Source organism: Oncorhynchus mykiss, chromosome 17 (genome assembly GCF_013265735.2).
Source record: "Oncorhynchus mykiss isolate Arlee chromosome 17, USDA_OmykA_1.1, whole genome shotgun sequence".
Classification (NCBI taxonomy): Eukaryota; Metazoa; Chordata; class Actinopteri; order Salmoniformes; family Salmonidae; genus Oncorhynchus; species Oncorhynchus mykiss.
In genome coordinates, this window is record NC_048581.1 from 14,275,846 (window position 1) to 14,301,998 (window position 26,153).

Here is a 26,153-nt window from a genome sequence, read left to right on the forward strand (position 1 = left end):
AAGTACATTTTATATTAAAAAAAAAACTTTATTAAAAAACACTTCTAAATAATTTAGAACAAAAACAGTAGGAAAGATGAACACTCAGAACAGACCTTCAAATATAGACTTGGGTTTTCTAGGCTTTGGTTGCATTGCCATCCCAATACCGTATACCACAAATTGGTATAGGAAATATAAATAGTATAACATGTGTAAAACTAACATATTACAAACAGTGTGTCCCAAAAACAAGTCCTGAGGTCTTGTGGTAAGAATAGATTGTCACATACAGTATGTAGTAGCTAAGATGCATTTGAATGCAGTGAGTTGTGCCTTTGTAGAATACAATCAAGTTAAAATACAATACTTTCTAGATGTCCACTGCTTAGCAAGAAACACTATGGAAGCGTCCCAAATGGCAACCCTTTGTAGTGCACTACTTTTGACCAGGGCCCATAGGGGCGTATTGTTTTAGGGTTAAGTGAGATGGATTGTGTGTGTATATCTTTTTAGGTATCAACAGTATTCATTACCTGGGTCAAGGGAGGGACTACCTGAACTTGTCCAATAAGAAACGCTTGTTTTCCAAAACACTTCCACTAATGAATATGACCCTGAACTTGTCCAATAAGAAACACTCGTTTTCGTTCTCCTGTGCAAAACGTTTTGCTACAACACCCAGTTCCGGTCCAGTCTAGCCTGATTAGTAGACCATCTTCACCGAGATCTGCGGGACTGGGTGGTCTTGGGGACCCTTTGAGGGTTGGGTCGAAAAGACCCACGCATCCGCTTCACGATGTTCCCCTCTGCCCCAGCCAGAGGGCCCTTCTGACCAGCTACAACCCCAGCTCCAGTCCCCTCTGCCCCAGCCAGAGGGCCCTTCTGGCCAGCTACAACCCCAGCTCCAGTCCCCCTCTGCCTCTCTGCCCCAGCCAGAGGGCCCTTCTGGCCAGCTACAACCCCAGCTCCAGTCCCCCTCTGCCCCTCTGCCGCTTTCCTCCTGATGGGAGAAGAGAGGGGAACAATAGGTTGATTAGTGAGACAGTAGGACTCTTTTACTAGTATCATAATATCACTATGGTGGGCAGTAGTCACTGCCTGGGCTGTATTAGCTTGGGTAGAAGTATGGCTCTTCTATAACCAAACATGTTATTAACACAACCCTAACCTTGTGCTGATAACCCTGAACATACAAGTCATACACTTTCTGTTTGGTCTGACAATGTCTGTTTTATATACAATAACTATCTGGTCTAGTGACACATTTTCTATTACAGGACTCACATCATGACTCCTCTCTTCCTCTCCAGGGCTTTCTGTGTAGCAGCTGACAGAGAAGTCTTCCCCCTGGTCGACCCCGTTTCCCCAATCTGTGGACCCAAACACACAAACACACACACACACAGTTTGATACACAAACACTCCTTAAATTTGTGTATGCTGATGTATATTTGTTCTACATTCAATCCTAATCTTTCTATCCAGACCCCCAAAGCATCTCATGTTGGAGGCTTTATTGTGCACTAGGAAGTCACTAATTGTGTCCCAAAATATCTCAAATGTCATCATGATACCTAAATGCTATTTGTCGGGTTTAGAGGGCGATTGTAGTGTTAACGTAGAGATAGTTGGGGATTGTGGCTGTGAGGCCCTTTGTCTACTTCCCCAGCCTGATGAGGTCATGTCTCTGTGTGCAGTTTGAAAGATGTTGCTCACTAATGCTAGAGCAATTTCTAACTAGCGTTAGCATAACGACTGGAAGTCTTTGCTTTATCTTGGCCAGGTCTCAGTTGTAAATGAGAACTGGTTCTCAACTGGCCTACCTGGTTAAATAAATGTGCAACAATTTTTTTTAAATAAAAAAGTCTTGATGAAGGTTTAACTGCCAAAACGCGTTAGCCTGATGGACAAAAATAAAAAATAAAGTAACACTATTACCTTGCGTTTCATCTCTCTTTCCCCCCCCCCGTGGTTACCTTGAGTTTCATCTCTCTGTCCCCCCCCCCCCCCCGTGGTTACCTTGTGTTTCATCTCTCTGTCCCCACCCCCCCCCCGTGGTTACCTTGTGTTTCATCTCTCTTCCCCCCCCGTGGTTACCTTGCGTCTCATCTCTCTGTCCCCCCCCCTGTGGTTACCTTGCGTCTCATCTCTCTGCCCCCCCGTGGTTACCTTGTGTTTCATCTCTCTTCCCCCCCCGTGGTTACCTTGCGTCTCATCTCTCTGTCCCCCCCCTGTGGTTACCTTGCGTCTCATCTCTCTGCCCCCCCGTGGTTACCTTGCGTCTCATCTCTCTGCCCCCCCCCTGTGGTTACCTTGCGTCTCATCTCTCTGCCCCCCCGTGGTTACCTTGTGTTTCATCTCTCTTCCCCCCCCGTGGTTACCTTGCGTCTCATCTCTCTGTCCCCCCCCCTGTGGTTACCTTGCGTCTCCCCCCCCCCCCCCCCGTGGTTACCTTGCGTCTCATCTCTCTGCCCCCCCGTGGTTACCTTGCGTTTCATCTCTCTGCCCCCCCGTGGTTACCTTGCGTCTCATCTCTCTGCCCCCCCCCCGTGGTTACCTTGCGTCTCATCTCTCTGCCCCCCCCCCCCGTGGTTACCTTGCGTTTCATCTCTCCCCCCCCCCCCCCCCCCCCCCCCCCCCGTGGTTACCTTGCGTCTCATCTCTCTGCCCCCCCCCCCCCGTGGTTACCTTGCGTTTCATCTCTCTGCCCCCCCCCCCCCCGTGGTTACCTTGCGTCTCATCTCTCTGTTCCCCCCCCCCCCCCCCCCCCGTGGTTACCTTGCGTTTCATCTCTCTGCCCCCCCGTGGTTACCTTGCGTCTCATCTCTCTGCCCCCCCCCCCCCGTGGTTACCTTGCGGCTCATCTCTCTGCCCCCCCGCCCCCCCCCCCGTGGTTACCTTGCATCTCATCTCTCTGCCCCCCCCCCCCCCCCCTGTGGTTACCTTGCGTTTCATCTCTCTGCCCTCCCGTGGTTACCTTGCGTCTCATCTCTCTGCCCCCCCGTGGTTACCTTGCGTCTCATCTCTCTGTCCCCCCGTGGCTACCTTGCGTCTCATCTCTCTGTCCCCCCCCCCCCCCCATGGTTACCTTGCGTTTCATCTCTCTGTTCCCCCCCCCCGTGGTTACCTTGCGTTTCATCTCTCTGCCCCCCCGTGGTTACCTTGCGGCTCATCTCTCTGCCCCCCCCCCCCCGTGGTTACCTTGCATCTCATCTCTCTGCCCCCCCCCCCCCCCCCCCCCTGTGGTTACCTTGCGTTTCATCTCTCTGCCCCCCCGTGGTTACCTTGCGTCTCATCTCTCTGTCCCCCCCTGTGGTTACCTTGCGTCTCATCTCTCTGCCCCCCCCCCCCCCCCCCCCCCCGTGGTTACCTTGCGTCTCATCTCTCTGCCCCCCCCCCCCCCCCCCCCCCCCGTGGTTACCTTGCGTCTCATCTCTCTGTCCCCCCCCCCGTGTGGTTACCTTGCGTTTCATCTCTCTGTCCCTGGCCAGCTGTCTGTCCCAGCTGATGATCTGCATCCTGTCTCCTGCTGACAGACAGAAGATGTCCTGGACCTCATAACGCGCCGAGCGGAGCTGAAACAAGACACCACTCCTGAGAATTAGTCTTCTGTGTGTGTAGAGACGGTGTTGTGCGCGCCAGAGTGTGTGTGTGTGTAGAGACGGTGTTGTGTGCGCCAGAGTGTGTGTGTGTGTAGAGACGGTGTTGTGCACGCCAGAGTGTGTGTGTGTAGAGACGGTGTTGTGCACGCCAGTGTGTGTGTGTGTGTAGAGACGGTGTTGTGTGCGCCAGAGTGTGTGTGTGTAGAGACGGTGTTGTGCGCGCCAGAGTGTGTGTGTGTGTGTAGAGACGGTGTTGTGCACGCCAGAGTGTGTGTGTGTGTGTGTGTAGAGACGGTGTTGTGCACGCCAGTGTGTGTGTGTGTGTAGAGACGGTGTTGTGTGCGCCAGAGTGTGTGTGTGTAGAGACGGTGTTGTGCGCGCCAGTGTGTGTGTTAGTTACCTGCAGTGTGACTCTCTCCTGCAGCACCAGGTCTTGCCTGCTGTCTCTCCCAGGGCTATGGGGCTGGAAGGACTGTAGGAACTGCTGCGTGTCCTGAGGGAGACACACACACACACACACACACACACACACACACAAAGTCATGCACAAAATAAATGATTAAACACACATCCGTAAATCACATCTTTGATAAATCCCATGATGGGCTGTGTGTTTCTGAGACTGTGTGTGTGTCACCTTGATGGTACATAGCAGCTGTCCCACTCGCTCTGTGTGTAGGAGCCTCCTGGTTAGGTATCCCTTCACTGCTGCTGCCACCAGGGGACCGTAACACACAGACAGACACCTGGGAGACTGAGGAGGGGAGAGAGGAGGGGGGTGGGTAGTGGAGGGGGAGAGAGGAGGGGGTGGGGGAGAGAGGAGGGGAGGGAAGGGTGTGGGGAGAGAGGAGGGGGTGGGGAGAGAAGAGGGACAAGACGAGGGGGGTGGGAAGAGAGGAGGGGGGTGGGGAGAGAGGAGGGGGTGGGGAGAGAGGAGGGGGGTGGGGAGAGAGGAGGGGGGTGAGGAGAGAGGAGGGGGGTGAGGAGAGAAGAGGGGGTGGGGAGAGAAGAGGGGGTGGGGAGAGAAGAGGGGGTGGGGAGAGAAGATGGGGTGGGGAGAGAAGAGGGGGTGGGGAGAGGGGAGGGGACGAGACGAGGGGGGTGGGGAGAGACGAGAGGAGAAATACCAATTCTGTCAATGACAACCAATTAATTTCCCACCCAGATTCTCAAGGTCCTTTCAACTGGTGGCCAACTGTAGCTGTAGACACACACACAGACACATACAAACGCACACACCTGCACACACACACACACCCTGACTTGAATCATCCTACAACTAACTGTTGTGCTTCTCACTTGTTGATTATAAACTGAAGATCCAAATATACAAAGTCAGTCAGGGGTGAATTGAATTTACCCGTGAGGGGGAGTCTGGGTCTGAAAGGAGGGATCCTGCTGAGGGGGAGAATAGAGGGATGGAGAGGGGGATGGAAGAGAGGGGGAGGAGGGAGGTTGTGTTGTCCCCTAGACATGCACTGGATGTGGGGCAGGAGGACACAGGGAAGGACAAACTCTGGAGCAGCTGGTAACGTACGGCCAGCATCTAACAGACGGGAGAGAGGAATGAGAGAGAGAGAGAGGCAAGAGAGAGAGGTAAGAGAGAGAGGAAAGAGAGGAAAGAGAGAGAGAAAGAGAGAGAGAGGAATGAGAGAGAGAGAGAAAGAGAGAGAGAGGAATGAGAGAGAGAGAGGAATGAGAGAGAGAGAGAGAGAGAGAGAGAGAGAGAGGACCATTAGCGCTCAGAGCGACTATCTGGCACTTAACCAGCACCCCTCATGAATTAAACTAATGATCGTCTCCTTTTCGGTGTCATATCCCCCCTCTGCCTCCTTCCTTCCATCCCAGCTACCCTACATCCCTGTCTCCCTCAATCTCTCTATCCACGGCCCAGCTACCCTACATCCCTGTCTCCCTCTATCTCTCTATCCACGGCCCAGCTAACCTCCTGTTACAGGCAACACATCCTCAATGATGGAGGGAGGGGAGAAGACAGGTTTAATTATTAAACAGTTTTATGTTAATGATGTTGTTAGAGCTACAGAGACACACAGACGGAAGGTAACCTGCCCAAATGATTTTCACATCGGTAGCCATGAAGTGCTTAGAAAGGCTGGTCATGGCTCACATCAACAGCATCCTCCCGGACCCCCTAGACCCACTCCAATTCGCATACCACCCCAACAGATCCACAGATGAGGCAATCTCAATCACACTCCACACTGTCCTTTCCCACCGGGACAAAAGGAACACCTAAAGGAACACCTAAAGGAACACCTACGTGAGAATGCTGTTCATTGACTACAGCTCAGCGTTCAACACCATAGTGCCCACGAAGCTCATCACTAAGCTAAGGACCCTGGGACTAAACACCTCCCTCTGCAACTGGATCCTGGACTTCCTGACAGGCCACCCTCAGGTGGTGAGGGTAGGTAGCAGCACATCTGCCACACTGATCCTCAACACGGGGGTCCCCTCATGGGTGTTTGCATTGCCCCCTCCTGCACTCCCTGTTCACCCATAACTGCGTGGCCAGGTACGACTCCAACACCATCATTAAGTTTGCTGACGACAACAGTGGTGGGCCTGATCACCGACAACGATGAGACAGCTTATAGGGAGGAGGTCAGAGACCTGACCATGTGGTGCCAGGACAACAACCTCTCCCTCAATGTGCAAGACAAAGGAGCTGATCGTGGACTACAGGAAAAGGCGAGCTGAACAGGCCCCCATTAACATCAACGGGGCTGTAGTGGAGTGGGTCGAGAGCTTCAAGTTCATTGGTTTCCACATCACCAACCAACTATCATGGTCCAAACACACCAAGACAGTCATGAAGAGGACACGACAAAGCCTATTCCCCCTCCGGAGACTGAAAAGACTTGCCATGGGTCCCCAGATCCTCAAAACGTTCTACAGCTGCACCATCGAGAGCACAACCACTGGTTGCATCACCGCCTGGTATGGCAACTGCTCGGCATCTGAACGTAAGGCATTACAGAGGGTAGTGCGTACGACCCAGTACATTTTGGGGGCCAAGCTTCCTGCCATCCAGGACCTTTATACCAGGCAGTGTCAGAGGAAGGCCCAAAAAATGGTGAAAGACTCCAGTCCCCCAGGTCATAGACTGTTCTCTCTGCTACCTCACGACAAGCAGTACTGGAGAGCAAAGTCTCGATTCAAAAGGCTCCTTAACAGATTCTACCCCCAAGCCACCTGTTTTTACACTGCTGCTACTCACTGCTCTTTATCTATGCAGAGCAGCTTTATCCCACCTATATGTACAGATGACCTTGACTAACCTGCAGCCCCGCACACGCTACCCTCTGTATATAGCCTCGTTATTGTTATGTCATTTTCTTGTGTTTATTTTTTTACTTTAGTTTATTTAGTAAATATTTTCTTAACTCTATTTCTTGAACTGCATTGTTGGTTAAGGGCTTGTCAGTAAGCATTTCACGGTCAGGTCTACTACACCTGGCGTATTCGGGACATCAAAGTTTAATTGATATACGAGGAATGGATGCAAGCTAACGTGTTGGTTGTCCTTCAGTTTAACACACACACACACACACACACTCTTCCTCTTAGGGCTCCAATGAAACATTTATAGTAGAATCTCTCCCTGGTCCTTAAAACTGGAGGAGAGTTTCAAGGTCCCTTATAATGGGCATATGTCTGCAGTCTGCACAAGCTGTGTGTGTGAGGATGTAATTAAGCCAAGGAGCTGAAATCCCGGTCTCTCTTTTGAGGAACATTAAGGTTGATGTAACAGCACAAGCTGGGCCATTTTAAGAATCTGAGAGAATCAGAGAGAGAAACAGAGAGAGGGAGAGAAATAAAGGAATTGAGAGAGAGAGAGAGGAAGAGAGAGAGAGAGAGAGAGGGAGGAATTGAGAGAGAATGAGGGAGAGGGAGGAATTGAGAGGGAGGGAGAGGGAGAGGGAGGAATTGAGAGTGAGGGAGAGAGAGGAATTGATTGAGAGATGCAGGCAGGGGGGGATACCGGTGCCAGCTGGATGGGTTTATAGGTGACCTTGGTTAGACGTCACAGTTATTGGAGTTGCAAGTGTAGTGGTCATATTGCGGCCCAGCGGTCTCTCTCACCTGCAGTAGTTGTTGCTGCTTCATCAATTGTTTATAGGTCAGGGTTGGGGTCAATTCCCTTTTAATTCTGGTCAATTCAGGAAGTACACTGAAATTCCAATGACCAATTCTCTTCAAAGCCTTTCAATGAGGTGATGTGGAATTGGAATTTGGTTTACTTTCTGATTTGACTGGAATTTAAATTGTATTGAGCCCAAACCTGTAAGAGGTTGTATTGTGGTTAGTTTTGTAGCTATAGTAGTAATACTGTGGTCATACTGTGGTCATATTGAGGTGATGGACAGGGGTCTCTCTCACCTGCAGTAGTTGTTGCTGCTGTCTCCTCTGCTCCTCCTTCAGGGCTCTGACCTGGCCTGCATGGGTCAGCTGGAGCTGCTTCAGCTGCTGGCTCTCCTGACTGTGTGACCGCACCGCAGCTAGGAGACGGGTAACAGTCAAACAGGAAGGGCTAGCTAGGAGTCCGATGTGCTTTACAGACTCTTATTCAGGCATATTATGGATTGACAAACGTTTGTTCTGCACTTGTTGCCTTTATAATGAATGAATAAACAGCATAAAATGCTTTTTTTGAGTTTGGAGCCACTGAATGTTATATAATGGATTGAGAAAACATTGAATGAAGTTTGAGATGACCATCCATTACTATGTGAATGTTTGTCTCTCTACCTCCGTACCTCAGACAGGAAGACGTCCCAATCTAAACCCACTGTGGACATTGGCTGGCCTTACCTTCAGGAGTACTGGAGTGAGGCCTGTCCATCACCTCTCTTCGTCCTCCTCCCCTGTTCCCCTCTGTCGTGTGCATGACCAGTCTACGTTTGGCCCTTGACGCCCCTCCCTGACCACCACCTCCGTTCTCAGGGGTCAGCTGCTTCCCCGCGGGGTCATGACCTTTCAACGACCCCTCTGACCCTGACCCTCCCTGGAGCCAGAGCCCTGAGGGCGTGTCCACGTCATACGATTGGTTGATGGATTGGAAGTGGGCGGGGTCTTCCGGGTAACTCTTCCACTCCATTGGCTGGTGCTGGTTGTTACTAGCGTCTGAGAGGACGGAGAAAGGTGTTTTGTGTGATGCTGGAATCTTGACGACGTCATTCCGAACCTTGATGACTTCCGACGGAACCTTGATGACTTCCGACGGAACCTTGATGACATCATATGGAACCTTCCGGAACACGTCAGAAACTCTCCTCTTCTGAGTGAGGGAGGTGACGAGGCGCGCTGCAAGAGGCTGCTGCTGGCGACCATCTTGTTTTTTGTAACCTGTTGTAACAGTGATCTCCACCTCCTTGACCAATGGAGGTACGCTGTCACACCCCTGGACTCTACAGGGGACCACCGTCATCTTATAAGCTGACCTCTGACCTCCATCCCCTCTTCCTTTCTCACTGTCAGTAAGGTTACTCTCTGCCTGACTCTCAGGTGTATGGTAGTCCATGTATTTATGTGGCGGGTCCATGGTAAGGTTACTATTATTATCAGTCTGGCTGTTGTTGTGTGTCTGGTGGCTCTCTGGTGTCTCTGTTAGTGTGGACTCCAGGTCTGAGATCAGTATTTTGAGGCTGGACAGGTTGAGCTCCAGCTGAGCTATCTGTTCTGCCTGGTCTGAGCTCCTACGCATAGGTGTTGTACCATCCCCAGCCACTAGGGGAGTTGTAGGAGCAGTAAAGCCTTGTGATATACCACCCCCAGCCACTAGGGGTGCTCTATGCAGATGCCTTTGGTCCCAAGCATCATTTTCCTGCCCAGTCACCGACCCCACCTCATTGTCTACATTCAAAGGTGTGTTTACCAGGATCTGCCTCTTGGGGGTGCCACGCCCTCCTCCCCCACTGTCTCCTTTACTCTTACAGCGGATAGGGCTCATACTAAACTGGGGGGTAGGGACGGTCTGGAACCTACTACCCCCCAGAGAGGAAGGCCTCGGCAGGGTAGAGCTCTTCTCCCTGACTAGGTAGAATGATTTCTGGGTTATGGAGGCATCGGCTGAGATAGGATGTGGAAGGTTCTCCATTAGCGTTGACGGTGCTGCTGTGACGTCTGGTGAGAGGTGTAGCTGGATGTCTGGTGAGAGGTGTAGCTGGATGTCTGGTGAGAGGTGTAGCTGGATGTCTGGTGAGAGGTGTAGCTGGATGTCTGGTGAGAGGTGTAGCTGGATGTCTTCGACTGCCGAGCTAGCATCAATGTCCACTCCTGGAGGAGATTGGGTGTCTCCTTCTAGACCAACCAAATGTGAAGGGCCATTTCCAGCCTCCAATTCCTTCAATATTCCTTCACGACATCCTTTTTCGAGTCCCATTCTTTCCACAATGCTAGACCTCGCCTTCTCCTCCTCACGTTGAACCCACGCTTCCTTAGGGAATATCTCTAGTGGTGGCGGTCCGGAAAACTGGACTCCCATTCCCAGATGATCCTTTCTCAAATCCCTGTCCCGGGTTTTCCTTCCCTCCGAAACCCCTCTCCCTGACTGGAGGAACTCCTCATTCTCCTTGTCTGAGAAACTCATCTCCTCCTCCATCTTCTGGTGTGTTGAGGCCTCCTGGGTCCTAAAATAAAATAACATTACAAATCACAACAAACTTTACAGTAAAAACATTCAAATTAAGGAGATAAAAAAACAAACAGACCACAAAAAATTAGATGAAAACAAAAAAAATATGTCTAAAATAACCACTGACTAAAAGCAAAGCTAAAATATGGGTTTTCAAACCTCTAATATGTCTGCCCCTCTTGCCTGAACACAACAAACAGAAGTCAATAAAACAGATGAATAAAACAACATCCAACTCTCACCTGGTAGGACAAGTAGAGGCCTTGGCCTGGTTCTTCAGCTGACGCTGGCGTCTCCGGTGCTCCTGGGACTTCTTCAGCAGGGTCTGGAGGCTGAGGCGGTACGGCCCTGCCACTGGTTCCGGGTCCAAGTCTACATCTCCAGCCTGGCTCTTTGGTTCTGATCCTGGCTGGTTCCTGCCTGGTTTGGGGCGTTCCAAAGCGGCCTGGGATTTCTTTAGAAGAGTCTGGAGGCTGAGCCGGTATGGTCCCTCCGGTCGGTCCAGGTCTAAGTCTGACGCCTGGTTCTGGTTCTGGTCTGGTTTGCAGAGGTCCGGTGTCGAGGCCTCAGCCTGAGGACATGTCACTACAATCTTGGGTTCAGGACGGTCTGATAGTGATGATGAGGCTTGATGCTGAGGGAAAGTCACAATATTAGCAGTGCTACACTTCTTTCCTGGGTGACTTGCTCTGCGGTCTTCTACAGGAGGTGTGATATCGCTGCTCTGTAGAGGCCACGTCACCAACGCTTCCTCTAAATAGTCTGGTATGACGTCATTACACCAGGACGACGTCACGCTCGCCTCATCTGCGGGGCGACCGGTTATGAGGTCATCGTCACACGGGGACGACCCCTCCTCCAGATCTTCAGCATCAACGGGAGGATGGCTGATGATATTACATGCCTTGGTTGTGTTTGTATCCGAGGTGCTGTGTAGGAGAACCCCCCCCGTTCCTACTGGTGTCCCCTCCTCCGGCCCTGACAAAATGCTCTCCCCAGCCTCAGTCCGACTCAGGACCAAGGTGGCCTCCGCGTTTTCACACGTCACGTACCCAGAAGACTGGTGGCTGATGTCAGCTAGAGGATCCGCCGTTGCTCCTCCTGAAGCCAGGTCCTCCTCCAGAACACACTCAGCATTGGTGGTCTTATCCTGGTCATACAAGAGTCTCTCCCTGGTCCGGGTCTCTGTTTGTGGAGCAACCTGGTTGGTGTGTGTGGTTGTCTCTCTAGCTAGAGAAGGTGTCAGTGGGTCACAGACCAGCTTATCTAGGAAGGTCTCCCTCACAGTGGTGGTGTTATGGAGAGTTGTAAGGTGATTTGTTGTGAAGGCGCCGTAGGCTGTCGACGTCATGGGAGGACCTCGGACGCCTGCTTTCCCATCATGCATGACGGTTAAGGTTGGTGGGGAGGACGACCCCGGCAAGCTGTCCTTGGTCTCGGTGACATCATCATTCTCCGACGCTAGAACCTGGCGGACATTGCTGTGGTGTAGGTTGGTGGTGTTGGCTGCCGTTAGTCCTGGTTCACCCTGAAAGAACTCCTCCAGTGTTGGTGCTTGCCTCAGCTAGAATACCAGACAGAAAAATGTTTTTTTTTAAAACATGACCATAACAACAGGAAAGGTGAGAAATGAAAACAATCATAACTTTGTTATGACATAAATACATACTTTTCACCTTATAGGCTAGGCAATACATTAAGTTAGCTGAAGTAGCAGGAGTGTACAATTAAATTATATGGGACCATTTCCCAGCCTCGGCATTCACAAAAAAAATATTTCATTAGAGATTCTCCAATAATGTTAATCAATGTCTGGGAAACCAGCCTTATTTGACTTAAAATCCGTGTGGATTTACCTGAACACTGTGTAGAATGTTCTGAACGTAGGACATCCTCGTCTCAGAGGGCCGAGTCTTCCTCCTATCCATGGTCCTCTTGGCTGCCTCTCTGTGTCTCTGCATCTCTTCTCTTTGCACTCCTGTGAGCTGGGAGTGGCAACACAGTCAGACTTTGTCTATGTGCCCCTATTCCCTTTACAGTACACTACTTTTGACCAGGGCCCATAGGACATATAGGGAATAGGGTGCCATTTGGGCCTCAAATATTTGTATTGCCATGAGAGGCCTGTCTTAATAATGATAGATATCATAATAATGATAGATATCATTAGTAAGGCCCGAAAAAGAAAGCAATATGCATATACCATATAGTCACAGAAAAGCCCTCGCTAACAACGACTTCAACAGTAGGTTAAAATATAAAGACTATAAATACCTAGCTAGCCTGGGTGCCAGTCGTCTCTGCTCTTTCCAACTCCGTATGGAATTGTCATGCAAAAAGACTGGTTCCCTGGCTAGCATATAACTAGCTCCATCATTCCCCACAGGCAACATACCATGGAACATGTAAGTGGTGATATCCATAGAGTTATACAGCAACACGAAGCCTTACCAATGGAGGAAGGATGGGTGAGCCATGGAAACGGATAGCTGATGATCCTTGGCGAGTACATGGTGATTCCAGTGTCCGGCGTTGGTTCTTGTTGTTGTCGTTGCTATCCTTCCTTTTCAGTTCGTAAAGTCGGCGTTGTATGAACTTTTCATAGTCTTCCATTCTGTAACAAAACGAAATGTTTAGTTAATTCGTTTTTATAGCAATGCATTATTTGATGATCACGAAATAACTATAGTTTTTTTTTAAACTTGTTGTTAGTTAATCTAGCTAGCTAGCGGCTAACGTTATCTAGAAAGTTCGCTAACGGTCAACAAAATAGCGCCAACTTTATCAAACAACCCAACGTTAAATTAATAGAATGCAAAGTTTACGAACACTCGCCAAAAATATTGCTTAGCGAATGGCTTTAAAACTATTACATTAAACGAATTTCCAAGAGAGATCATTTGTATGTTTACATTTCACCCGCCTCGTCGAGACAACAAACTGACAGTTTGGAGGAAAGTGTCATGGCGTCTACAAATCACGTCATGGATCAACACACCAGGTGGATTTGGATTCAAGATTGAACACAATAATAACTCCAAGTCCGACTTTAAGTACGTCCATAATGTCATGAGTTAACCTATATATTGTGTATATTAGCGATAATTAGTTGTATTATCTTGATATTGCTGTTTTTGAAAGTGCTAGTTGGCAAACATGCGAAATAGCTGAAACCATACTCCGTTTCGTATTTTACAACTCTCCAGGTATTTTGACAGACAACTAATCTTCGGTCAGTTATTTGCTACTGCCACCTACTGACGTTACTGGCTAATAGGTTGAGTAAACACAATATGGTTAATTTGTACGGACAGTAATAAAACAGTAGAAAAACTATATACCGAGATCTTGATGTTTATTGGTAGCACGTCCATTGGACCGCTGATAATGATTTGACGAATCAGCAAAATAAATGCTGATCTTAGCAATTATGGTGATGATTCTACACTAAGGTAGACGTCCATTGTAATATACATTTTATCTGTATTTGTTTGTTTCTATTCTATGTAAATGTGCTGCATGAAGTATCTGTCCATGTAAGGTCGATGGGTCAACGTATGCTATGCATAATGTTACTCTATTTTTCTTTCATCAACGGGAAGTCCATGGGTCTTAAACACATGTCATGTATTAATCATTATTCAAGCGTTTCTCACGTCATTAAGAGGTCACACACAAATGGTCATGTGAGCAGTGAGAGGAGGATGGAGGGAGAGAAAAATGGAGCTGGGTCAGATACATGTTGTGAATGGATAGTGTTGATAGAACTGGGGCAGACAGAGGATGGTGCCCTATTCATTATAATAGTGTACAACCTTTACCAGAGCCCTATGCATCCTGGCGCCCTATTCTCTATATAGTGTACAACCTTTACCAGAGCCCTATGCATCCTGGCGCCCTATTCTCTATATAGTGTACAACCTTTACCAGAGCCCCATGCATCCTGGCGCCCTATTCTCTATATAGTGCACTACTTAGCACCTAGGAAGGTATCAATCCGTCACAGTGTAGCGATAAACTACGTCTAGATCAGCGACGGAGGCCTCTGCCCTTTTGTACTGATATCTGGGCCAGAAATATGTCCACCGCTGAGAGGTCACTGGAATTAAGTCATCCTCCATCGCCCCACTTTTAACTGGATTCCACTGGAAAGAGAAAATAAGGTGTTGCTTGTGTCCCAAATGGCACCCTATTCCCTATACAGTGCACTGCTTTTGACGAGTAGTGCACTAAAAGAAAGGGAATAGGGTGCCATTTGGGATGCCGACTTTGAAGTTGAAATAAAGATGAACGAACCAGAAGAAACACCTTATCGTCAGACATTCAGGCAGACTACAATACTGTAATATAAAGCAACAGAATAGACTATAAAATGCACCCAGGACTTGAAAAAGGCATCATCATATAGTCACATTATAGCCTGATCAGGCTATATAGCCTAACCAGATCAGTTTGTGCAGTCTTGCCAACTCCTATGGTCCCTGTCATGCCTGTTTGCTGGCTCATGACTTATAAAGCCCAAAGTGATTTGGACCCCTATATAACTATGGAACAATAGGGAAGATACAGTTTGTCCTCTTCAAATTGTGTTTATTGGTCATATACAAAATAAAGTCAACTGTTTATCAACAAACAATACAGTATGTACATCAATAAATTAAAGGGTCGATGACAAAACAGTTAATTCCCATGGTTACCAATACATCAGCATTACTTATCTACAAATAGCAAAAAAAGTACAATAATTTAGTTATCAATTAATAAATACTTACAATGAAATGGACTCACTGTCACATTAGGGTGTTTCCCCTTACAAAGTACTGTGACACTGCGATATAATAATGTATTACACCCCATAGAGAACATTTTACAAAACACAGATTTTTTACATTTCCAGGTCATTTGTTACTAATAATTCCCATATTCACAAACTCTACTACTTGTTTTCATAGCTTTTCACTGAACATTGTATACTTTGGAGACACACACAGACTGTGTCCCAAATTACACCTAATTCCCTTTATAGTGCACTACTTTTGACCAGGGCCCTGGTAGTGCACTATGAAGGGCAGAGGGTGTCATTTGGGAGGCATAGACAGAAACACCCCTGAGTCATATGCTCACCAGTTGACCCAACATGTGGTGTGTTATGGGGAGGGGAGGGGGGGGTTATATAGATAAGCACTTTGTATAAAAGATATTGACCTCAGTCACACTGTACCTGCAGTTTATTAAGCTGACAACAACTTTTAGACCACCAACCACGACATCACTACTCATCAAGCTCTAGCAGTTCTAGCTCCGCCTCCTTCCTCAAGCCCCACCCAGTTTTTGCATATATAGACGTTCACTTGACAACAGTCACCACGACAACATTCATGTGTGCTCGACAACAAGAGGAGGAACAAATCAACAAAACAATCAAAACTAAACAAACTGAAGTAATATAACTTGGTGGTGGCACTTTTTGCTTTACGTTATCTAATTAGAGTATATTAAAATGTTTCTCCAAAAACCCTTAACACATTGCTCACAGAATGTTGAAACGCCACAGGACTTGCCACAGTCAAAAGTAGAACAACATCAGAAGTTACGAAAGCAAATGGGAGGAGGGAAGAGATTACGAGGACCAAAAACTCCCTCAGAACAATTTCACAGATCACCAGTCAAACAATATATATTTTTTGCCCATTTAAAAGAGAATCAAAATAGATATTTTTACATTTTTATCACTACATACTGTACATACACCTAAATGCCAGATGTGTGAGTTTCAACGGTAAAGAGATAAGGAAAGGGTTCTTTCTTATCAAACCTTTTCAGTCGAGATTTGCAGCACTCTGTACTTTCTCGGTTGATCAAACCATCAGTGCAACCATTCCTGTGGCTTTAACAGTTTCTGTACTTTTAACACCCCCCCCCCCCCCCCCTCCCTTTCCCCCCCTTTCCTCCTCCCCTTTCCTCCTTCCTTTCCCCCCCTTTCCTCCTCCCTTTCCCCCCCTTTCCTCCTACCCCCCCTTTCCTCCTCCCTTTCCCCCCCTTTCCTCCTCGCTTTCCCCCTCTTTCCTCCTCCCTTTCCCCCCCTTTCCTCCTCACTTTCCCCCTCTTTCCTCCTCGCTTTCCCCCGCTTTCCTCCCCATTTAGTTACTGTGTGTAAAGAGAGAGAGAGCATCCCCATCTACTGCACAGCAGTAACTTCCATTAAAGCCTATGGCAGGGTTTCCCCAACCTATTGTGAAGATGAAGCAAAACATATTCAATACTGTCTGGGTTGGATATCTAGTTAACGGCAATATAAGGGTGATTATAAAACCATGTGGAAATTGATCATTTGTACTCTAGAAGTTGCGGACAATTCAACTAAGTACCCAAATAACAAAATAACCTACGTGGGTAAAACTGGACAGGCAAAAAAATGCTGTAACAAACTTCATGTCTGTGGGAAAAGCCTGCTTTCAGACAGACCAAACCAAACCCAGCCCACAGAATTATACTGACCAGTAGAATGGGAATGGACCATCTCAGTACAGGGGAACTTGCATTGTATAATTCTTGAATGACAGGATCTCTATGACCCAACATAAACAGATAGCAGACAACAGTGTTACTTCCCTGGCATTTACAGAATAGGATAAACAAACAAACGAAAACATCGGCAATGCAGTCTGCATTAAACACATCCATAACATATAAATTATATACAGAGCAAATGAAATAATTGTATAAATCACGTCACAAAAATAGAACTTATCCAAAGAGCACGGGTGATGTAATCGTAGGCCCATATCCCAGTCGTTACACCCTTGCAGTAGTTTGGGTATCCTAGGAAACGCTGTATCTTGGTAACGCTGTATCTCTTTATTCTCCCAGTCTGTTTAAACTCATTTGGAATATTCAGGCTTTTATACATTTAGACATTTTATTGAGTTGCTAAATAAACCGTTCCTATTCAGAGAGACGTAATTTATGTAATGCATGTTTATAACACATTAATAACACATGTATTAAGTATTAATAAACATCAATTAATACAACCACCACTGTTACATAGGGATCTGGGCAGAGCATAGGTACCTTCGACTACATCACCCGCTTTAAATTAAAACATCATCACGTATCCATAACAACAACACAGTGAACAATAATATTGATCATTACCTCGTCACGTACTGTACATGACAATGTCACACCACCACGCGCTAGCCTCACGGTCACCATAACAACCACACGCGCCTAGTCACTAGAAAGACAAAGCTATCAACTTCAATAGTTAAGCCACTTTTGGTACAATTGCAAAAAAGAGGAAATATCAAACAATTTTTACCTTGATTATTTTTTAAAGGTCTTTTATAAATAATGTAAAGATACTCTATGTCATTTATAAAATTCAAGATGTGACCATATGTAGACAAAGAATCCTTTGAAGAATACGTAACATCACTCACACTGATATGGTAAAACTTGTGAGAATTACACCCAACTAACAGATTGAACAGTCCACTGTTTTAAAAACTGAAAATAAAAATGATTTTTAAATAATTATTTTGACAGTTGAAATATTGGCCATGTCAACAAAATACCTCATAGTCATAGTAACGTTAGTATGTTATTGCCATTCCAAAAAAACAAAACAAAATCAAATCTAACAATAAATTAGAAAAACATTCAAATTTACTATATTTCAATTCTATACATTTTTGACTAAAATGTTGATTTTTCAGTTCGTTTTTGAATGGAGTAATTGCCTAGTCACATAAACACGTGTCAGTCAATGTAATCCCGATAGCTAATTCTACAGTATAGTACACAAGTCCCAGACAGACAGGAACAGGACAACACTTGGCGATTAGACGCCTAGACCCCTCTGGTCTGTATGGAGATTGGTAATATGGTGATAATTGGTCAGTGCATAACATTAAGCACAGGTGAACACACAGGTACCTGTGATAAAACACAACCTCTTTAGGCCTCCCGAGTGGCATCATTACAGACCAAGGGCGCACAGGTGGCCCATCGTGCTCTAGCGACTCCTTGTGGTGGGCCGGGCGCCTGCAGGCTGACTTCGGTCGGCAGTTGTACTGTGTTTCCTCAGACACATTGGTGTGGCTGGCTTCTGGTTCTTGGCAGGGTCATGTTTCGGAGGACGCATGGCTCTCGACCTTCGCCTCTCCCAAGTCCGTACGGGAGTTTCAGCGATGGGACAAGACTGTACCTTCCAATTGGGGAGAAAAAAGGGTGAAAAGTACCAAAATAACCAAAACAACCTCTTCCTGAAGACCCTCACTTTTCTGAAAGTATCTTGTCTCTCTTGTGCAATGAGCGGTTACAAAATACAATTCTCTGTCATTTTTATGATAAAATATGAAATAAATTGACGGCTCTGCAAGCTGTTTCTGCAAAACAAGGAAGTGCCTGTGACTACGGAAGCCCGTTGGGAAACAAATAGTTGTTTTCAGAGAAATCACAGCCAAATAGAATGATACCAAAACGAAAGTCGGCCACAGATGAAGTTCACAGTATTCCATGACACAACACACGCATAACTACATTACATAAAAATTACAACTTTGGACCTCGTGTACAACAGTTACAAAATAACAGTAGAAACACAATAATTACTATCCAGGGTGTGATATTTTCTCAAAGGGGGGCCACCTCACCTGATTAAATTCTGTCCTGTGCTCAATGACGATGCACTGACCAATGGTTTCATTTTTAAATAGTCCTAATTAGCTTCTTCTCCTCCTCTCCCTTCCCTCCCTTTTCCCTCTCATCCCTCCTTGACCCAGCCCGCTACTAAGACCGCGCGTCCGTTTTCGACTTCACTATCGTGATGACACTCGTCGCCGCCACTTTCCCCGGTATGAGTGGCCCGATCACCGACCCGACCCCACCACCTCCCCTCTGACCCCCGACCCCTAACCCCACTCCCGGGCTCCTCGCCACAGTCCTTGCAAAACTCTGTAGCGCCTCGTACTTCGACCTCAGGTGATCGAGCTCCGCCCTCATGCTGGCGTTCTCCGACGCCAACTTATCCACTTCCTGTTGAAGCTGTGACTTCTGCTTCTCCAGCTCCTCCTTCTGGGTGACCCGTTTGACCCGGCAGCTGGCGGCGTAGCCACGGTTCTTCAGGGTGCGCCGGCGCTGTTTAAGCTGCAGGATCTCATCCTTGGTGAGGCCGCGGAGGTGCTGGTTGAGCTCCCGGACAGACATAGTCACCAGCTCATCATCTGTCAGGGTGGTCCCATTCTCCCCCGGCTCCCTCTTCACCTGAGGGGAGGGGAGGGAGGAGAGGGGGAGGGAGAGAGGGAGGTGAGTTAGGAAGAAGACATGGAGAGGCCGTAGTACACGTGTCAAACTCATTCCACGGAGGTCCTTGTGTCTGCGAGTTTTCGCTCTACCCTTGTACTTGATTGATGAATTAAGGTCACTAATTAGTAAAGAACTCCCCTCACCTGGTTGTCTAGGTCTTAATTGAAAAAAAGGAAAAAAAACACTTGGCCCTCAGTGGAATGAGTTTGACACCTCTGCAGTAGCCGGTAAGAGAGAAAATACCTTACTTGGATACATTATCATATATTTCTACATCAGTTCAGCGCGAGTTCTCACCTTCAAGGCCTTGTTTCCCTTATTAGTGGTCGACATGCCACGAGAACCAGCCCCCTCTGAACACACCTGCAGACAGGACGGAGACAGAGAGAAAATACATAATATCACATTTGAAATGTCTTTATTTTTTTGGAACTTCTGTGAGTGTAATGTTTACTGTTCATTTGTTGTTTTATTTCACTTTTGTTTATTATCTACTTCACTTGCTTTGGCAATGTTAATATGTTTCCCATGCCAATAAAGGCCTTAAATTGAAATTGAATTGAGAGAGAGCGAGAGAAGAGGAGGCAGTGTTTAGCTCAGTATAAGAAAGTCTGCAACTCATCTACAAACTGTCACAATGAAAGTGAGAACAGACACTCAAAGAAACACACACAGACACTTCCTGTTTGTTGGTGGTTAGTGGAGCAGGGCCTGTGGTTTCAGAGCTCTAGAACACCCATCAAGCGTTCTGATTGGTTGGCCAGGGACCAACAGGGAGAAAGATAAGTATTTGGACAGAGTCCAGGGGAATACCATACACGGATAGAGAGAGAAGCAAGTAGATGAAGAGAGAGAAAGACACAATGACATTTGAAATGTAATGTTTACTGTTAATTTTTTATTGTTTATTAACAAATGTTTCCCATGCCAATAAAGCCCTTAAATTGAAATTGAATTGAAAAACCAACAAAAAGAGATAAGTGACAAACAGGAGGGCTGTGAATGAGGTGAGATCAATTCCACACACAGAGGTGCTAGCTGGGTCATTGCTCCACACAACAAGCCTCATTCAGTCAGAGATGCGAAGACGCTGTCCCATAGCACTGTGTGTGTGTGTGTGTGTGTGTGTGTGTGTGAGATGAAGGGCAGCCATTGTTGCAACCGCTGAGCGATCATCATGAGACCAGTCAGGATGACTCAGCGTATTCCTGACCTCACCACTCTTCCCCTCTCCTTTCTCACTCTCTCTTCAATCCCTCCCTCTCCCACCCGTTCTCTTTCTCTCCCTCTTCTATCTCCCTTCTCTCGCTCTGTTCTATCGCTCCCTCCTCCTCCTCCTCCTCCTCCCTCTCCCTCCCCACCCTTCTTTCCCTCCCCCTCTCCCACGACGCCTCATCCCCCATCCATATCCTTATTTCTCTCCCCCTTCTCTCTCCCTTCTCTCCCACTACGCCTCACCCCCCATCCATATCCTTATTTCTCTCCCCCTTCTCTCTCCCTTCTCTCCCACTACGCCTCACCCCCCATCCATATCCTTATTTCTCTCCCCTTTATCTCACCCCTCTCTCCTGTTTGGTGGGTGACACTCTACCCCTTTGTCTCACCCCTCTCCCTCACCCCTCTCTCCTGTTTGGTGGGTGACACTCTACCCCTTTGTCTCACCCCTCTCCCTCACCCCTCTCTCCTGTTTGGTGGGTGACACTCTACCCCTTTGTCTCACCCCTCTCCCTCACCCCTCTCTCCTGTTTGGTGGGTGACACTCTACCCCTTTGTCTCACCCCTCTCCCTCACCCCTCTCTCCTGTTTGGTGGGTGACACTCTACCCCTTTGTCTCACCCCTCTCCCTCACCCCTCTCTCCTGTTTGGTGGGTGACACTCTAGCCCTTTGTCTCCTCTCTAGCCCTTTGTCTCCACTCTTTCTAATTCACAATTAGCGTGTAGCATTACACGGATTGACCTCTCTCTCGTCACACCCCAAACTGCCTAGATCAATAGGACCCGCTCTCTCTGTTCTTCTAGGAAGGTGGGATGGAGGGTCGAGACAAGGGACTAAACTGTGAGTGGAGCTCCGAGGGTTTTATTTTCCTAATGAAGAAGAAGGAAAATTATGAATTCATTGAAAAAACAATGTAGGCCTATCGAGAAGCTGCTGTGGTCTTTTCAACGCATCCATTCTATCACACACACACACACACACACACACTGCTGCTAATACTACTATTTCTACTGCTACTGCTACTGCTACTACTACTACTGCTACTGCTACTACTACTACTGCTGCTACTACTACTACTACTACTGCTACTACCTCTACTGCTACTGCTCCTACTACCTCTACTACTACTACTACTGCTACTGCTACTACATCTTCTACTACTACTACTATCTCTACTACTACTACTGCTGCTGCTGCTACTACCTCTACTGCTACTACTACCTCTACTACTACTACTGCTGCTACTGCTGCTGCTGCTACTACTACCTCTACTACTGCTGCTCCTGCTGCTACCTCTACTACTACTACCTCTACTGCTACTACTACTACTACCTCTACTACTACTACTACTGCTGCTACTACTACCTCTACTGCTACTACTACTACCTCTACTACTACTACTGCTGCTACTACCTCTACTGCTACTACTACTGCTACTACTACTACTACCTCTACTACTACTACTGCTGCTGCTACTGCTACTACTACTACTACCTCTACTACTACTACTGATGCTACTGCTGCTACTACCTCTTCTACTACTACTGATGCTACTACCTCTACTACTACTACTACTACTACTGCTGCTACTGCTGCTACTACCTCTACTACTACTACTACTACTACCTCTACTACTACTACCTCTACTACTACTACTGCTACTACTACTACTACCTCTACTACTGCTACTGCTGCTACTGCTGCTACTACCTCTTCTACTACTACTGATGCTACTACCTCTACTACTACTACTACTGCTGCTACTGCTGCTACTACCTCTACTACTACTACTACTACTACCTCTACTACTACTACTGCTGCTACTGCTGCTACTACCTCTACTGCTACTACTACTACTACTACCTCTACTACTACTACTACTACCTCTACTACTACTACCTCTACTACTACTACTACATCTACTACCTCTACTACTACTACTGCTGCTGCTGCTGCTACTACCTCTACTGCTACTACTACTACTACTACCTCTACTACTACTACTACTACCTCTACTACTACTACCTCTACTACTACTACTGCTGCTGCTGCTGCTACTACCTCTACTGCTACTACTACTACTACTACTACTACTACCTCTACTACTACTACCTCTACTACTACTACTACCTCTACTACTACTACCTCTACTACTACTACTACTACCTCCACTACTACTACCTCTACTACTACTACTACTACTACCTCTACTGCTACTACTACTACTACCTCTACTGCTACTACTACTACTACCTCTACTGCTACTACTACTACTACTACCTCTACTACTACTACTGCTGCTACTGCTGCTACTACCTCTTCTACTACTACTACTACCTCTACTACTACTACTACTGCTGCTACTACTACTACTACTACTACTACCTCTACTACTACTACTGCTGCTACTGCTGCTACTACCTCTACTACTACTACTACTACTACTGCTACTACTACTACTACTGATGCTCCTGCTGCTACTACTACCTCTACTACTACTACTGCTGCTACTGCTGCTACTACCTCTTCTACTACTACTACTACCTCTACTACTACTACTGCTGCTACTGCTGCTACTACTGCTACTGCTACTACTACTACTGCTACTGCTACTACTACTACTGCTACTACTACTACTACTACTGCTACTACCTCTACTGCTACTGCTCCTACTACCTCTACTACTACTACTACTGCTACTGCTACTACATCTTCTACTACTACTACTATCTCTACTACTACTACTGCTGCTGCTGCTACTACCTCTACTGCTACTACTACCTCTACTACTACTACTGCTGCTACTGCTGCTACTGCTGCTACTACCTCTACTACTGCTGCTCCTGCTACCTCTACTACTACTACTACTGCTACTACCTCTACTGCTACTGCTCCTACTACCTCTACTACTACTACTACTGCTACTGCTACTACCTCTACTACTACTACTGCTGCTACTGCTGCTACTACCTCTTCTACTACTACCTCTACTACTACTACTGCTGCTACTGCTGCTACTACTGCTACTGCTACTACTACTACTACTACTACTGCTGCTACTACTACTACTACTACTGCTACTACCTCTACTGCTACTGCTCCTACTACCTCTACTACTACTACTACTGCTACTGCTACTACATCTTCTACTACTACTACTATCTCTACTACTACTACTGCTGCTGCTGCTACTACCTCTACTGCTACTACTACCTCTACTACTACTACTGCTGCTACTGCTGCTACTGCTGCTACTACCTCTACTACTGCTGCTCCTGCTACCTCTACTACTACTACTACTGCTACTACCTCTACTGCTACTGCTCCTACTACCTCTACTACCTCTACTACTGCTACTGCTACTACATCTTCTACTACTACTACTATCTCTACTACTACTACTGCTGCTGCTGCTACTACCTCTACTGCTACTACTACCTCTACTACTACTGTTACTACTACTGCTGCTACTGCTGCTACTACCTCTACTACTACTACTACCTCTACTACTACTACCTCTACTACTACTGCTGCTGCTGCTACTACTACCTCTACTACTGCTGCTCCTGCTGCTACTGCTGCTACTGCTGCTACTGCTGCTACTACCTCTACTGCTACTACTACTACTACTACTACTACCTCTACTACTACTACCTCTACTACTACTACTACCTCTACTACTACTACCTCTACTACTACTACTACTACTACCTCTACTACTACTACTACTACCTCTACTGCTACTACTACTACTACCTCTACTGCTACTACTACTACTACCTCTACTGCTACTACTACTACCTCTACTACTACTACTGCTGCTACTGCTGCTACTACCTCTTCTACTACTACTACTACTACCTCTACTACTACTACTACTACTACTACTACTACTACTACTACCTCTACTACTACTACTGCTGCTACTGCTGCTACTACCTCTACTACTACTACTACTACTACTACTGCTACTACTACTACTACTGCTGCTCCTGCTGCTACTACTACCTCTACTACTACTACTGCTGCTACTGCTGCTACTACCTCTTCTACTACTACTACTACCTCTACTACTACTACTGCTGCTACTGCTGCTACTACTACTGCTACTGCTACTACTACTACTGCTGCTACTACTACTACTACTACTGCTACTACCTCTACTGCTACTGCTCCTACTACCTCTACTACTACTACTACTGCTACTGCTACTACATCTTCTACTACTACTACTATCTCTACTACTACTACTGCTGCTGCTACTACCTCTACTGCTACTACTACCTCTACTACTACTACTGCTGCTACTGCTGCTACTGCTGCTACTACCTCTACTACTACTGCTGCTACTGCTGCTACTACCTCTACTACTACTACTACCTCTACTACTACTACCTCTACTACTACTACTACTACTACTGCTGCTGCTGCTACTACTACCTCTACTACTGCTGCTCCTGCTGCTACCTCTACTACTACTACCTCTACTGCTACTACTACTACTACCTCTACTACTACTACTACTGCTGCTACTACTACCTCTACTGCTACTACTACTACTACTACCTCTACTACTACTACTGCTGCTACTGCTGCTACTACCTCTACTGCTACTACTACTGCTACTGCTACTACTACTACTACCTCTACTACTACTACTGCTGCTGCTACTGCTACTACTACTACTACCTCTACTACTACTACTAATGCTACTGCTGCTACTACCTCTTCTACTACTACTGATGCTACTACCTCTACTACTACTACTACTACTGCTGCTACTGCTGCTACTACCTCTACTACTACTACTACTACTACCTCTACTACTACTACTACTACTACCTCTACTACTACTACTGCTACTGCTGCTACTACCTCTTCTACTACTACTGATGCTACTACCTCTACTACTACTACTGCTGCTACTGCTGCTACTACCTCTACTACTACTACTACTACTACCTCTACTACTACTACTGCTGCTACTGCTGCTACTACCTCTACTACTACTACTACTACTACTACTACCTCTACTACTACTACTACTACCTCTACTACTACTACCTCTACTACTACTACTACATCTACTACCTCTACTACTACTACTGCTGCTGCTGCTGCTACTACCTCTACTGCTACTACTACTACTACTACCTCTACTACTACTACTACTACCTCTACTACTACTACCTCTACTACTACTACTGCTGCTGCTGCTGCTACTACCTCTACTGCTACTACTACTACTACTACTACTACCTCTACTACTACTACCTCTACTACTACTACTACCTCTACTACTACTACCTCTACTACTACTACTACTACCTCTACTACTACTACCTCTACTACTACTACTACTACCTCTACTGCTACTACTACT

The 26,153-nt window shown here is 46.8% G+C and overlaps 3 protein-coding genes across 12 annotated transcripts in view; 1 reads left to right on the forward strand and 2 right to left on the reverse strand.

Annotated features, from left to right (window-relative positions):
• The window catches only part of LOC118940024, a 1,007,326-nt gene that overhangs the window by 853,183 nt on the left and 127,990 nt on the right, over positions 1 to 26,153 (forward strand). The gene's annotated exons all lie outside the window — the stretch shown is intronic.
• Positions 17 to 13,314, reverse strand: LOC110485493. 9 transcript variants are annotated; one of them, XM_036947973.1, is made up of 13 exons: positions 13,155 to 13,314; positions 12,694 to 12,856; positions 12,099 to 12,227; positions 10,485 to 11,806; positions 9,850 to 10,237; positions 8,421 to 9,801; positions 7,989 to 8,107; positions 4,945 to 5,130; positions 4,222 to 4,338; positions 3,985 to 4,077; positions 3,444 to 3,557; positions 1,267 to 1,352; positions 17 to 982 (listed from the first exon to the last, which is right to left on the reverse strand). In XM_036947973.1, exons 1-13 carry the CDS (start codon positions 13,205 to 13,207, stop codon positions 700 to 702), a joined length of 4,434 nt encoding a protein of 1,477 aa, XP_036803868.1. In that variant the 5' UTR covers positions 13,208 to 13,314; the 3' UTR covers positions 17 to 699. The 9 variants fall into 9 exon arrangements, with proteins under 9 accessions (XP_036803868.1, XP_036803871.1, XP_036803872.1 ...); XM_036947976.1 differs by having other exon boundaries at positions 17 to 901; positions 965 to 982; positions 8,421 to 10,237; XM_036947977.1 differs by having other exon boundaries at positions 17 to 825; positions 943 to 982; positions 8,421 to 10,237.
• Positions 17,855 to 26,153, reverse strand: part of LOC110485498 (transcription factor MafG-like) — a 50,268-nt gene continuing 41,969 nt past the window's right edge. For both annotated transcript variants that reach the window (XM_036948146.1, XM_036948147.1), the window contains 2 exons: positions 19,852 to 19,917; positions 17,855 to 19,512 (listed from right to left, as the gene is read on the reverse strand). In XM_036948146.1, coding sequence (XP_036804041.1) covers positions 19,039 to 19,512; positions 19,852 to 19,917 — 540 coding nt within the window. In that variant the 3' untranslated portion in view covers positions 17,855 to 19,038. The remainder of the gene's footprint in view (positions 19,513 to 19,851; positions 19,918 to 26,153) is intronic.